The sequence below is a fragment of the Serinus canaria genome, chromosome Z (assembly GCF_022539315.1).
Source record: "Serinus canaria isolate serCan28SL12 chromosome Z, serCan2020, whole genome shotgun sequence".
NCBI classification, from domain to species: Eukaryota; Metazoa; Chordata; class Aves; order Passeriformes; family Fringillidae; genus Serinus; species Serinus canaria.
This window is the reverse complement of record NC_066343.1, coordinates 66,662,075-66,676,159: the sequence shown is the minus strand read 5'-3', so window position 1 is coordinate 66,676,159 and position 14,085 is coordinate 66,662,075. Positions and strand designations below refer to the sequence as shown.

General features: G+C 41.6%; 1 protein-coding gene across 2 annotated transcripts in view; it reads left to right on the top strand.

The window, feature by feature from the left end:
• The window catches only part of UNC13B (unc-13 homolog B), a 210,768-nt gene that overhangs the window by 183,294 nt on the left and 13,389 nt on the right, over nucleotides 1-14,085 (top strand). Inside the window, exons 32-34 of one of the 2 annotated variants that reach the window (XM_018922952.3) lie at nucleotides 2,883-3,035; nucleotides 4,946-5,069; nucleotides 11,832-11,888. In XM_018922952.3, the coding sequence (XP_018778497.1) occupies nucleotides 2,883-3,035; nucleotides 4,946-5,069; nucleotides 11,832-11,888 (334 nt within the window). The remainder of the gene's footprint in view (nucleotides 1-2,882; nucleotides 3,036-4,945; nucleotides 5,070-11,831; nucleotides 11,889-14,085) is intronic. The other variant, XM_050987179.1, reaches the window with a different exon arrangement.

Below are 14,085 nucleotides of genomic sequence, written 5' to 3'. Positions count from 1 at the left end.
CGTATTTGAATTACACAGAGTGATTTTTTTTTTTTTTTCAGTAAGTAGTTCTTGTCAGTAACAGCATTTCCTGCTCCTTTACTGCTCAAAAAGCAGTTTCCAGCTTAGCATTTATGAAGCAGCATTTTTGTTTAAACATTCTGCTCTAAATGTATGAAACAGCTGACTGATTTCTGATTGTTAAATGCATACTGGAATAAGAAGGAAACAGGTTTAGAATCTGAGATTGACCTGTTCTGAAGCTTCTGTAAATGTTATCTAGTGTTTCAGGGAACTGCTTAAAGTATTGCCAGAGTAATTGATGGCAATACTTTAAGCAGTATATTGATTAAATAATTGATTAAGTTTTATTGCAAATCATGTTTTCATTTACCTGGAGATTAAAATGTGCTCAACATTATGAGACTTTTGTAGTGAACTATGGAGCATGTGAGTTAAGTGAAATCTAAAATACAGAACTCCTGACTGATCTTTGAAAACAACCACTTCCCTTCACAAACCCCATTCATTTTGTGTTGTGCTGCATAACAGGATTAATGCAGGCATGAACTGTAGTGTAGCTTGAACATGGCCTAGGCAGAGAAAATTGTACCAACTTGGCCTCCTGGGGTCGAAAGTTTTGCAATTCTTATGGCTAAAAAATCATAGGGGGATTTGTCAAAGACTGTTTGAATTTCACCACACAGAGCTAAGCAGAGAGGTAAGTGAGCAGTGCCCACGACCAGTAATGGATGCTACAGCAAGAATTGGAAAGACTCAAACTGTAACTGAATGGAATTAGTGAAGTTCGTAGTTAGGCACAGAGTGACTGAGAAATAATGATTGGAGAGGTGAATTTTTTTAATCTGAAATTGTCTCCATGGTGTCATTACTACAAAACAATTTGGGGACAATCTTGACATATAATAATGTGATTTAAAGAGATTATCCAGCATCAGTGTAAATATTGGGGGGTGTTTTAGAGAGATGAGCCAGCCAGAGAGCCAGCCAGTCAGATGTCTCAGGTGTTTAACTTATTCTTTAGCAGTTTTAGAGAGTTAAAAGCAGAGCTGCAGTTCACTATATAAGCATGATCTCCTAAAGGATATAAACTTAGGAGATAAAGTAGATATCCACAGTATTCTGTGCAGAGTCTGTAAACAGTTGTTCTTTCACCTCTGTGCATACCTGACACTGCAGATGTTAATTCTTCATCTGTGTGAGATTAACTGTATTTGATGAGAAGGCAGCACATGTCCAGAGAGCCTCAGGCCTTGTGCTGAGAGAGGATTTTGTCTGGACACAGAAGCATTTTCTACTTTGAGAGGAGATACGTGTTGGAAGGGTTTATCCTTCATGGACGGCTAGCTCCTGTTTTGTTCTTGGAGGCTGTAGGAGTGAAGGAAGGAATTCCTGGAGGAATTAGGGACCAGCAGGCCCCATCTGACAGCATAGGTGAAGTTGTCTTGGCAGCAGCTCTTGCTGCTTCCAAGAGCTCCTGTTAAGCTGTACATCTACACAAACTTCACTCTCAGGTGAACCTGTTGCCACAGTAACTGATTTATTATTTTTCATAAAATTGGCAACCATTTTGACTCACATTACATTTTATCCATGAGGGCATTGTTATTTTCCATCCTTGACCTGGGGGGTTTAAAGCATCTTGAAGCAAGGTCCTGCAACAGATGAAGCAGTGGGAGAACTGTGGGGTGGGATTGGCCTGTGACAGAGCAGGAACTGTTAATGGCATGGGAAATTTTTTAGGCTCTTTTGTTTGGTGTGGCTTAGGTCTCTTGTTAAGCTGACATTGCAGCCACAACTGAGTGCTGCAGAACCCTTTCTGCTAGAAATAGGGCAGGTGGGAGACAGCTCTGGAATTTTTCCAGTGAGAGGCAGGCTAGAATTGAGCAAGAAGGACCCTGAGGCTAGAGGTGGCAGAGCAGGAAAGGTGACAAGGTAGAGAAGGAAGGTGAGAGCCGTGGGACACTCACACCCAACCCACAGGTGTCCTGGTGGCTTGCATGTAGAAGTTCACGTCATTTATATAGATGTAAAGCTGGCTTCCAAACTTTTGTACCTCCTCTTTACCCTAGCTTCTAACACTGGTTTCTCTTCCTGGTTTCAAACCTCTTTGCCATTAATGGATAGTTAAATGTCACTTGTAGTGCCTGTTGTTAGTAACTGTTCTTTTAAATGTCAAAGCATTTTCCTTTATTTGCTGAATTGATTAGTTGTCAGCTCTGCTGATCTATTCATAATTTTTAATCACTGCATTATTTAATTTTGAATCTCCTCTTAGCAGGAAGAGGTGGAAAAGTAATTGTGCTTTAATACCTTGTGTGCCACTTCATTGCAGGGAGACTGCACTTTGCACAGCTGAGCCCCACATCCCAGTTTGACACTTGGCATGGGCTCTATGGCAGTGGACTGGTTTAGGCTGGTGCCTGCCTTCAGGCTCTCTCTATTATTTTGAAGACTTAAGCTATGATGGGTCATAACTGGATTTCTGATGGACTCCCGGGTGCTCAGAGCGGGGCATGCATTGTGTCATTGCTCCATGTGATATTCCAGTCTCTGTGGTGGAGAAAGCAAAGGGCACAGCAGGGTGCTTTGTACTAGGGATAACAGCATTTCTTGAAGTCGGGGAAAGGATCATTTCTTGCTGCAAGATGAATGAAAAAACTCCTCTCAAATGTGCTTGTGTCTCATGTTTAGAGGTGGTCATCTGTGTGTGGGTGGTGGTCATAAGTAACTGGAGAGCATGGCCCTTGGTAACAAATACAGTAAGGAAAAGAGCAGCAAGTCTTGTGAAAGAAAAGTGTGAAACTGAGTGAACTTGAAATTTTTTACCGTGTATTTCTGCCACTAATAGTATTGTTTTTGCCTTTCTCCTATCTGTGCAGCTTTCAGACAAGGATTGATGAGTGTGTCAAGCAAATGTCTGATATCCTCTGTCAAGTGAAAGGGACTGCAAATTCTGCTGCTAATGCCAGAAACACAGTTGCACAGGATGCAGATAATGTCCTGAGGCCACTGATGGACTTCCTGGATGGAAAGTAAGGGAGTTTCAAATATATGCTACACATAGAGTTCATTGGATTGGAACAAGAATGAGGCAGAGGGGAAAATAGCTCCATGTTCTTGGATTGTTACTGAGATTTTCAGTCTCCATATTTTCAAGAAGGATTAATAGCTTTTCCTCCCATATCTGCTTCTCACAAGCCCTGGATGGACTCTTCAGCCTTCATTCAATTCAGTTATGACCCAAAGCACACTCCAGTTCTTCTTTCTACCTCTGGCAGTTATAGCAATCAGCAAAATACGCTGCTGATCAAGTAGTGAAAAAGACTGAAATTCTAAATTTTCTAGCTAAATTTTCTCTCTATATAGAGATTTTGCTGTAGGCGCTTAGCAAGCATATTGCAAACAGTGCTTATGTACTTGATACATATTCTGCTCAGTATCACAGTTCTGTCAAAAGTATGTTCTAGTTGTACCTGCTGCTGTTCTGACTAGCAAATAAGCTTCTGAATGATGGGACATGAACATGGTTGGTCTGTTGCTTTACTTAACTGTTGCATTAATACCATGCAGCATGAGTCAGCTGGACAAGGACAGTTAAATGTTTAAGACAAGTCTTGAACTGCAAAGAGAAACAATTTTCCATGTTTGTACAAGTTATACTTAATGCTGATGCACATCAGTTCTTCATTTAGTAAGAGATGACCAGCAATTTTCATTATAAATGCTGCAAGAGATAGGAAACTTTGCAAGTTTAAAACATAGGAGGTTTGGTTGCTCTTAGTGTTGATTATCCCATCTTTTTTTTGGGTCCCTGTGTTCTAAGTGACTCTCTGCAGCAGTCATTACATCTAGAAGCCTTCTCATTTGATCATTCTCCCTGCATTCCTTCATGAATCCCTTTGTACCATTGGGAATGTGGCTTGCATCAGCTGTGCATCTGCTTGCATACAGCATTCAGCTGTGGAGCAAGTAACTTTGAAAATGTTAATCCATGCTTGGATTATCTTCTCCCCTCCTTTACAGAAGGAGGGTACTTTTTAGTGCCTCCTGCATCCCACCCATATCAGTCCTGTCCCTGTTTGTTTTGTTCATTTACTGTCTAACCTGTGGGAAGAAGGGAAGTTGGAAGAAGACACAGCAGAGAAGAGTCAGCTGTCTTAGTGGTACTGGCCACAGAATTCCTGTTCACAATGTGATCAGTAAATGCTGAAGTTCAACAAATGGTTCGGAGAAGATTCTAGCACTTCTTGGCCTTTTTTATAGCCTGTACAATAAAAAGGAAGAAAACTTAGGGAAATAAAGCTCCTTGTGTTAGAGCAGATAAAAAAATGGCAGGTGGTTGGTGAATGCAGTCATGACAAAATATGGAGTTGTCCTGGAAGTATTTTGGGGTGTTAAAGGTGAAAGATTTAGCTAACTTCAGCAGCTTTCAGAAGCTGTGCAGGAATTTCTGCACAACACTCTGGGAAGTGTTAATTTAGGTATTCATCAAAAATCATCATTGTAACCCCTTGAGGCTTAAACCTATTATTCTATATTTATAATTTTTACTGTATACTCTCTAAACCAAGTATGTATTCTTAAAGGGATCATGTTCAATGGTACCTGCTCTTATTTCTATCATATGTACTATTCCAATAATTATTACATGTATTATTCCACCTATCACCAAGTGACACCTTCTGTAATCCCCAGGTCAATAAACAGAAATTATTGAGATCAGAAATGTCAATCATCCATTTTGTGGTTTTAGTGTTTTTAGTGCTAGAACTCCAACAGTGAGCACACATTCTATGCTTTAAAAAAGGGAAGATTTTTTTATCCTTAAAGCAATTGTTACGAGAAACTGCTTTGGTAGGGCACTGAATCTACCATATGCAGCTCCCTTTTCATTGGGTATTGTGTTCTTTGAACTTACTCAGTTCTTGCTCTTTCCCTGCAGCCTGACACTGTTTGCAACTGTGTGTGAAAAGACAGTATTGAAACGGGTGCTGAAAGAGCTCTGGAGGGTGGTAATGAACACCATGGAGAAGCTGATTGTGCTGCCTCCTCTTACAGACCATACGGTAAAGCTTTTTATCCTTCCTGACTCATACCAGAAAGTGTTGCCATTGCCTGTGTAACTCATCCCTCTGACCTAGTGAGTCATCCATCCAGGTAAATTTGTCTGCATGTAGCATGCCTGAGGATGGAAAAACATGTCTGTAAGTTGGTAAAGAAAGGGGGCATCTCTATTTATGGTAGGGTTTCAAGATACAGAGTACGCTCTAGAAAAAAAAACCACAATTCAAAGTCCATGAGCCAAAAGGAGTTTCTGTCCAGTGTATCAGTTTGCACTGATTAGTGTTTTGCAGTCCTCTAAGGAGAGCTGTTTGTGTATGTGGGAATTGTGAAACAGTTAGGCTGCATGGCCTTAGGTCATGACCTGCAGCCGCTTTTGCCCAATCATCTATTAGCCATATATGTAGATGTGGTTGATTTGAGCTTGATTTTTAATCAACCATCCCCCGTTTTATGCTGGGCAGAAGGTTTTTGTTGAAGTGTGGTTTTATTTTGCAGGTTATTGTTTGATTTGTACTTGGTAGTCCTTTTGGGGTTTTTTGTCCCCCTGTTTTAGAGGGACGCAAACCTGCCTTTGTTATTCAGTTGAGCCAGGTGTCCACTTTTCTGTTTGTTACTTAGCTACTTTTCTGCCAATTTTAAATCCCCTTCCTCCCACATCCAGTTGTTAACCCCTCCTGTCCCAAGCAGTTTTCCTCCCTTGTATCCCTTGCCCTTGTGTTCCATCCCCAGTTTTCCTGATTAGTTGAACATTGTATCCTCCCTTGAAACCTGCCCTCCTTTACAAGCTATTGTTTGCCCCCAGCTCCTTGCCTGGGACCCCGGGACTAAAGGAGTTTAACATCAAATAAAGTAACCCAGTGCCCCCCCCAGGCCCGGGCTGCTGTGGCCTTCTTGTTCCACGTTGCACTTCCACTGGTAGCTGGGATTCTGAGGGGCCCTGGAAAAGGGGGACTGTCGTCCCCCCATTGTCACCATCTAGCCAGGACATGCGACAGTTTTAACACCAGCAATGGCTGGCAGGATTTCTCTGTGATGCTGGGGAGTTGGAAGGGAGTCCAGATAGTTCTTCTTCAAAGGCAGTCTTTTGTATAATTGTTCAGCTGTGTGGACATGCTGGATGAATGTGTGTTGTGAATGTAGTGATGCTTTTAACAATGGAAGATTAACTCTTCCCCAGTTCTGAGAAACCAGAAAAACTGATTAAATGTCAGTCATGCATGCCTAGCTGCTCTGGGGGACAACACTCAGTTGGAGGCAGTGTGAAGTTTGGGATGTAACCTCATTATTTACAGATGATCCTGAACTTCTTTTCATCTTGCTGTTAGAGTGAACTTGCAGTCTGTAGCTCAGTTATGCAGCCTTACTTTTCTCCCAGTGGTGGGTAGAACAATAGTGGTTTTCATTATTCAGCAGTTCCCTCACATATCTGGACTGGGATTCTTGAGTTGCAGTGTTCAGGGAAGTGATGCAAACCTGCCTCTTACTATAGGTGTTTCTTGCTCTAAGAGGGAAGGCCCTTGTCTCTGGCCTTGATGATGATGACTTTAAATAAGACTGTTGGGATGAAGTGCACTCTTATACCTACAACCATGAAATTAGCATGAGGTATAATTTGCTAAAGACTGCTTTCTCTGAGCTCAGATTTGGAGTAATCATTTCAGCTTGCCTTTATGATTTGTAAAGAAGAAAAATAATAAATTTAGGTAGGTGAAATTTCTTTGTCTTGGTTGAATTGCTTTAAAAAGTAGTCTTTGGGGGCAGGTGCTAAAATCATCATGTAGGAGCAGCATTAACATGACCCATTTGGAATGGAATCAGTGAGATCAAGGGCCTTAGAGAGAACTAGGGAGGAGCCGTTTGAGCTTTATACTTGCTAGTTTTGGATTTCAAAGGCAGAGTAGGAGAGTGATTCAGTACTTGTATCATGAAGCAGACAATAACTGTGATCAGCCAATTCTTCCAACCTGCAGGATATTGCTATAAGCTGCGTAAAGGTTTTTTCATAGTTTCTTGTTGCCATCATTTCAGTTTCAAATGGAGAAGCAAATTGAAGCATATACTCTCTTGTCTGAGATAACACAAAATGTTCATAGCTGGATTTCTTGGTGTCTTTTTAGTTGTATGTAGCAAGGAGGCTGCACTAGTCTAATCTGGAAGTGAGTTGCTCTTCCAGAAGGACAGTTATGAACAATGCAATGATTAAATGGCCTTGTCTGCAGTCCTTGAGCAGGGAACTGGTGGTGAGGCTGGATGAGTTGCAAGGATGAAGAGCTGCTTCCACTGATCTCTGGGGCACAGCCATTTATTCTGTCACCAACAGATTTTCATCACTCAGTGAAGGCTAGCAGGGCAAGGCAAGGCAAAATCTGGGGCTGCCAGCATGGGCAGAAGCAGTACTTCTCTTTGCTATTCTACTTCTTTGCCAAGTTGCTCTTATCTAATTTGGCTGGCCTTTTTTTTTTCTTTTTCTTTTTTTTTTCCTTTTTTTTTCTTTTATTTTTTTTTTTCTTTTGCAAGCACATCAGACACAAATAGCCTTGGGCACTGTAACACACTTTCATCCCAGCCCTTAGCAACAGAAAGCCCTAGTGGTGCCTCTCTATGTTTGAAAGACCACTGATGGGGATTTCCATCCTAAAATTCATATGCGGCCCTTAAGAAGTAGGAAATATTCATGAAAAGAATGTCTTTTATGGAATATTTTATCTTCTTTCTGCAAAACTGCTGGAGGTGCTGAAGTCTTTTTTCATGGAGGTCATGGAAAGCATACTCAGGTAGAAGGTTCCTGTCACCCTGCAGTTTGCCTTGCCTGTCACTTGCTTGACCCTGCCACTGCACAGTGCTTAAATACCTCTCTCCAAACTTAACAATTCCACTTAAAGTAGCTTCTGGAAGATTCTGTGGTGTGGGGTTCAGGTGAGAAAGTGTTAGCGCTGTGAGGAATCCAGTGAGGACAGGGCAGTTTTACAACCTCCCACTCTGACAACCTGATCTGCAGCTCCTTCATGACTTTCAGATGGGTGACTTCTCTGAGCACTCTCTGCCTGTGGCTTGTGTGATTAGCAGCAATATGAACCCAGTAACTCACCAAGAAAAAATATCTCACTAATTTTAAGATCCAGCATGTAATTAAACACCTTCTGTCTTGATTGAGTGGATATACACTCTGGGAATCTGTATTTTAGGGTTCAGTGCACAACGCTCGGTGATATTAAGAGAATAGTTATACATTTCTTTCTCAACTGCTTACGATGAAACTATACCATGCCATCAGTGACTAGTCAGGTGAGAGAAGAAGTGCTCAGTTTACACTCAGGTGATTCCTCTGGAACCTCTCCTTTATTTATTTCACACAGTATCCTGCAGCCATTCATGTGAGGTTCCATTTGTGCTTGCTCCTGCTGTGCTTTTTTCTACTTGTCAGACTTCTCGTCACTAAATGAGAACATCTTCCAGGATAAAAACTAAATTTTCTTCAAGCTGAGGGCAGAATTTGCATTTGTCTTCCAGACTGCCTATTTTTCAGGCTCATCTGCCTGAGCCACTCCAGAGCTCTCTGGTGGAGGAATGTGGCTTTAAGAGGTTTTCTGAAGCCTTTCTGAACTTATGTTATTTTAAATGAATCCTCTCCCTTTTGCTAGCTTGGAGCAGAAAAGTTGAAGGCTGCCTCTGTGAGGAGAAAAAGCTTTCTTAGCCTTGAATAAAATTATGGTCTGTGAACTGCATATGTACCTAGTTCTCTGTACTGACAGGTAATTATTTTCCTCTTTTCATCCCCACTTTTAAGCTTATTTTGTCAATTTTTGTGGTTTAATACACCACAACAAGTAAAAAATAGTTTTATCTCAATGTGTGCTAACAGACATTGCCAGGTACAATAGAGTTTTTTAAATGAACTTAAATGCTGTTAAATTATCAGATCTCGTTGTTGAACATAGGAATTACAAAAATATAGGAAATAAATGTACAATATGAGATAAAATTTCATTTTCAGTGTTATGTTTCAGAAAAATAAGCATCACATATAATACACTTTCCAAAAAAGGACTGGAATCCAAAAAACTTGCAGTAGACTTTTGTTTCCTAACTTTGTCAGCTGAGCAGTAGGACAGTTAAACTTTGAGGGTTTTAGTCACTTGGAGTGTAAGTCAGTGCCATTCTGTTGACTTCCAGCAATTAGACTTGAGTCAGCTGAGGATCCTTCTCTGCATGCTTTCACTGAAGGGACAAAAAGCATCAGACCCTTAACAAGGAATCTAAAATCTCTGCGTTGTGGACTATAGGTGTGTTTCTTGTTTCTGTAGAATTTAGGAAAGTGCAACTAACATTATGGAAGAGCTAGGAAAACCAGCGTGAAGGCCCATCCCCTTTCCAGCTGTGTTTGCCGCAGAGCTAGGCATGATTCATTATGAGGATTTAATTTGTCCTCATATTCTATCCTTGACATTTTAATCAATTCCATTGTGGGCAGCTTTTCTCAAAGCTACCTGATAATTTAAGTTCAGTTGTTCTCACTCTCTGGCACAACTGGAATAAGTGCTGTCTGTAAAGCTTTGTGGTATGTTTTCCATCATAAATAACTTCTCTTAGGAGTATGGCATCTTGTTTAAAAGAATGCCATTTGGCAGAGGAAGGAGTTGTCTAGATTTTCATTAGATGTTACCAGCACTGATGACAAACTCAGTGTAACAGCAAAATATTTTCTCCTTGCAGATGCATTGACAGAGATTGCCACTGATTGACAAGGATTTTCTTAGCGTGCAAGAACTACAAGTTATCTGAGCAGCTTTGTTCCATGAAGCGTGTCCAGTCACTAACTGTTGCTCAGTGTTCCTGACCTGCCCTGCTTAGAAGCCTGAGGCAGGAAGATGACGTGCCTGAGCTGGTTAATGTTGTTCAAATGTATATTAAAAAAAAAAGTGTCCAGTTAATGCTGAAAATACTGAATTAAGAAAGGTTGATGGTACTGCTTTGAGACTATTCCCTTTTTTAAAATTCCAGATACAAAAATATTTTCCCTTTTTTTTCCTGCATGCTCAATGGACTCAAAACCCTTAAATTTTAAGACCCTGTAAGTCAACAGAATTTCATGGCAAGTCGTACAGAACAGGAGGCAGATCTATTGGGTAGAAGAGGATGGTGAAACCCTGTATTCTGGTTGATTATTTGGCATGGCCCACAGTGAAATCTCTCTGTTGCTGCTGGTGTGCAGTCATGCTCAACCCTCCTTGCTGGAAATGCATGGAAATCCATGCTCTATCAGATCAGAGAGCTGTTCTCTTCAGCACAACCCATTGGATACTGACAGCCAGATAAGCTCTCCTTCTCATTTCAGGAGCTTTCCTTTGTAGATTCATTGTGCTTGCCTGCACTTTCCTCTCCACCCCTGCCAAAAGTTGTGAATTTAATCATTTATCAAGAGCTTCTGTTTAGCTAGAAAATCAATAATGTTCATTCTGTGTCGGTTTGTATTCAACAAACATAAAAGGCTGAGGAACACTGAGGGTTAGCTGGTGGTTACAAGTAGAGCAAATCAAGAGGCGATCTGTGGTTTCAGGTCACAGAGTCTTTCAGCTTGAAGAAATTTCCAAAGCTGGAAAAACTAAAGAAAAGGCCTTTCCTTGCCTTGTTCCACAGAGTACTGACCTAAAGAGCAATGAACAAATACCCAGGAAGGCAGCAAAAGAAAGCTGAATGACATTGGCAGGGGCAAAGGGCAGTATAATAATTCTGGGTTTACATCTTGCTTCATTACAGTTTGAGGTATTTTGGGGTGGGGTGTGTTCAACGCTGTTGTGGTTAAGCAGGAGGGTTAAAGACTGTTAAGATAAGAAAGGATAGTAATGGAGAGGGAAGGAGAATTGGATTTACTGAAGACCTTTTGTTCATGAAACCAACAGTCCTTATACAACATGCCTCATCCCAGGTTAGATGGGGCTCTGAGCAACCTGACCAAGTTGAAACACATTTTATGTGTTTAAACATTTATTTTCCAAATGCCTAGATAACCAGTTGGTACACAGGTATCATGCAGCTGTTAAACCAAGAGAGGATAGATTTAGGCTAGATAAAAGGAAGAGATTTTTTACAGTGAGACTGGTGAAGTGCCTTGAAGCAAGATTTCCTATCACTGGGGTTCATCTTCCCATTATGTTTCTTGGTTGGTTATACAGCTTTAGCAAGGCACAGTGGGGGAAGGAGAGCCATTGGCCAAGCTCTAGAACATTTGAAGGTGATGCTGTAGTATTCACAAGACTTTGCCAATCTCTCACCCCTGAATAGCTGAGGTTCAGTTTTGTTTATGATCTGACCTGTGCTTACCCCCACCGTGATGACTGGGCCCTACCTCTGTGGACAGATTCTCATCATCTTGGGTTTGTGTGGTCTTTTGCTGTGGCCAGTCTTTGCAGTCTTTGTGTGTATTTAGATGTGAAATCTAGAGGAGTGTTTGGAGATGGCCTTCACTCCAACCCTGTGCAGTCCATTTGAAGGTTCATCCTGTGTGAGTGGCTGCTGTAAGCAATAGTGAGCTGGTTAGTAAGACACTGTGCTCTGAAATAGCTCTTGATGTGGTATCCACAGAAATGCCAGGGTTTGTACTAGGCAATAAACTGGCAAGGAGAATCCAGTTGTTGTGTCTGGCCTTTGGGTGGTTATGTGAAGTTGCTGTGAACTGACTTAACTTGCTCAAAGGAAAAATATGTTAAGCTTGTTTATAATCTTTTCTCCCCCCCTCCTTTCTTTTCTAAATTCTGCAACCATAGGGCACACAGTTGATTTTCAGTGCTGCTAAGGAACTGGGACACTTGTCAAAGTTGAAGGTATTGTCCTGCATGGCTTGTGTTAATGTCCCTGTGTGTAAGCATGGAAGTGTGGTAGTGCATAGCATGTCTTGTGCTTCCAGTGGTTTGTTGCTGAATGCCGTTGTAGAGAAATGCCTTTAAATGCATCAAATGTGCTTTTAAATGCATTCTACTAACATTAGCATAGTGCTTAACATTAAATCTTACTGTGTGTTTAATCATCAAAGTAGTTTTTCTCTTCTGTATACACGGTGCTAACTCTGGTACATTGATTTAAAATGAAAAAAAGGAAATTTCTCAATATCTGGCCAGCTCCTCCGTATCCCCATTTATAAAAGGGAGTCCCTAATGCTTGGAAAGACACTTGCGTTAGCTGTGGGTGAATTACATGGACTGTTAAAAAAATAACTGTTGCTTATGGAAGAGAGCCTGTGTCTGTAAATTCCTTCTGCGTGGGCTCCCTTCACAGGCAAGCTGGCATTTAGCATGAAGGCTCTTTTGATGTGTTTTGACAGTGCATGACGTGACAGTGCATGACATGAGCATTATGAAGCGCACGCCACCTCATCATAAGCACTAATTCACTGATCACGACAGGAATGGTATGAAAATAGTGACGCCTCACAGCACTCAGATTGCGCTCTGCTGTGGTTGCACTTGTGCTACAAGACCAGTGTTGTACAAGAGGAGGAGGTCTAAATCTTAAGTGTCATAGTGCAGTCTGCTGCGAGGGAGATGGAGCTGGACCTGAACTCTGTGTCAGAGCATGACCAAGGAAATCTTCCAAGTGCAAAGGATATTCTCCTAAGTGATTGTTGCCGTTTCAAAAGGCATTGTCCCTTCCTGTAGTTTTCTGGTTTTGTCTTGTATACTAATAGAGCTGCGTTCATACATCTATGTCCCTTGCCCAGCAGATACATTTTCTTTACAAGTTTATGTGGCCAATACCCAGCTCATTTAAGGCAGCGCTTATTAGCAGTCCTAGCGAGTGATCAGGGCATGCAGGTTTGTCATTAGATGCACACCTGTTCTCCAGCGACATTTTGAGGCTGGTACATAGCAGTTAATAGTCACTTAGCATAAGCCTCCAAGTGTGTCTCTCCAGGGAATAGCTGTCACTTGTGCTGAGTGATGGCCTTATGCACTCCCACGGTCAGGCTGTCATCCCTGGTGACATGTCGTCTCAGGAGGATTGTGTTTCCTTCCCTGCTTCCTGTGCTTGCAGTGATGGCTGTTGCTTCCATGGGAAAAATGGGGAGAAAGGAGCTTTGTAGCCAGCCTGGGAGATTGGCAGCTGAGCCACAGCATCCAAATGTGACTCCTGTTTCCTGAGTTTCCCTTTTCTCTTGCAAAAGCATCAGCAAGGACTCATCATGTCTCCACATGATGTAAAAGAAGCCATCCCTGCCTTTCCCATGTAATCCTGGTGTCTGAGGGCAGAGCTCTGAATTTGCTGTTTCTTCCCCCAGGTCACAAGGACAGTCTGTGACTTCCTGTGGTTTGCTTGCATTCTTGGGCGTGGCCAGTGAAATTCACTGTTATCTTTTACTTGTTCCATATTTTCTCATAACTGGAATTTCAAAGCATGTAGAGAGCACCTTTTGCCAGGAATGGGTTGGAAGCTTTGCTGGTTTCCATTTGCACTGGTCAGGTGAAGACTGTCCCCCAGCAGCAGCCCTTCTTCAGTTCAGTTACTGTAAAGCTTAACTTTGGTGACTCTGGACTGCATTTTTAGAAATGCACGTAATCATGCAAATCAGGCAAGCCCTGGTGTGTGTTCAAGCCTTTATTTGCATATCCGCATATAGGTACACAGGATGTTATATGTGGCAACACAGTTGTGCTCAAGTGTGAAAGCACCTGAATTTTGGAGACCATAAGGGAAATGACATTGTGTCCAAAAATTTCCAGTAGAATAGGAGTGTTATAAGAGTAAAAATTGTTGGAGTCTGTGTAAGAATTGTGGATATTCTATTTTTTGTCCTTGTATGTTTGCAGGCACATACAAGCTAGCAGGGAAGGCATGGTTCTTCAGACCCCCCCCTCCTCTGCATTTTTCAGTTCCACTAAAACCCTGGGAAAATTATGGGATGGGTTTTAAGCATTATTGGTCTTAAATAGGACAGGAAGAACAGAGCCCTAGTAAATCAGATAACTCAGCTGAAAACTGAGACAGACAGACCTGAGAAGCACAGGCTCTCGTCCTGATGACAAA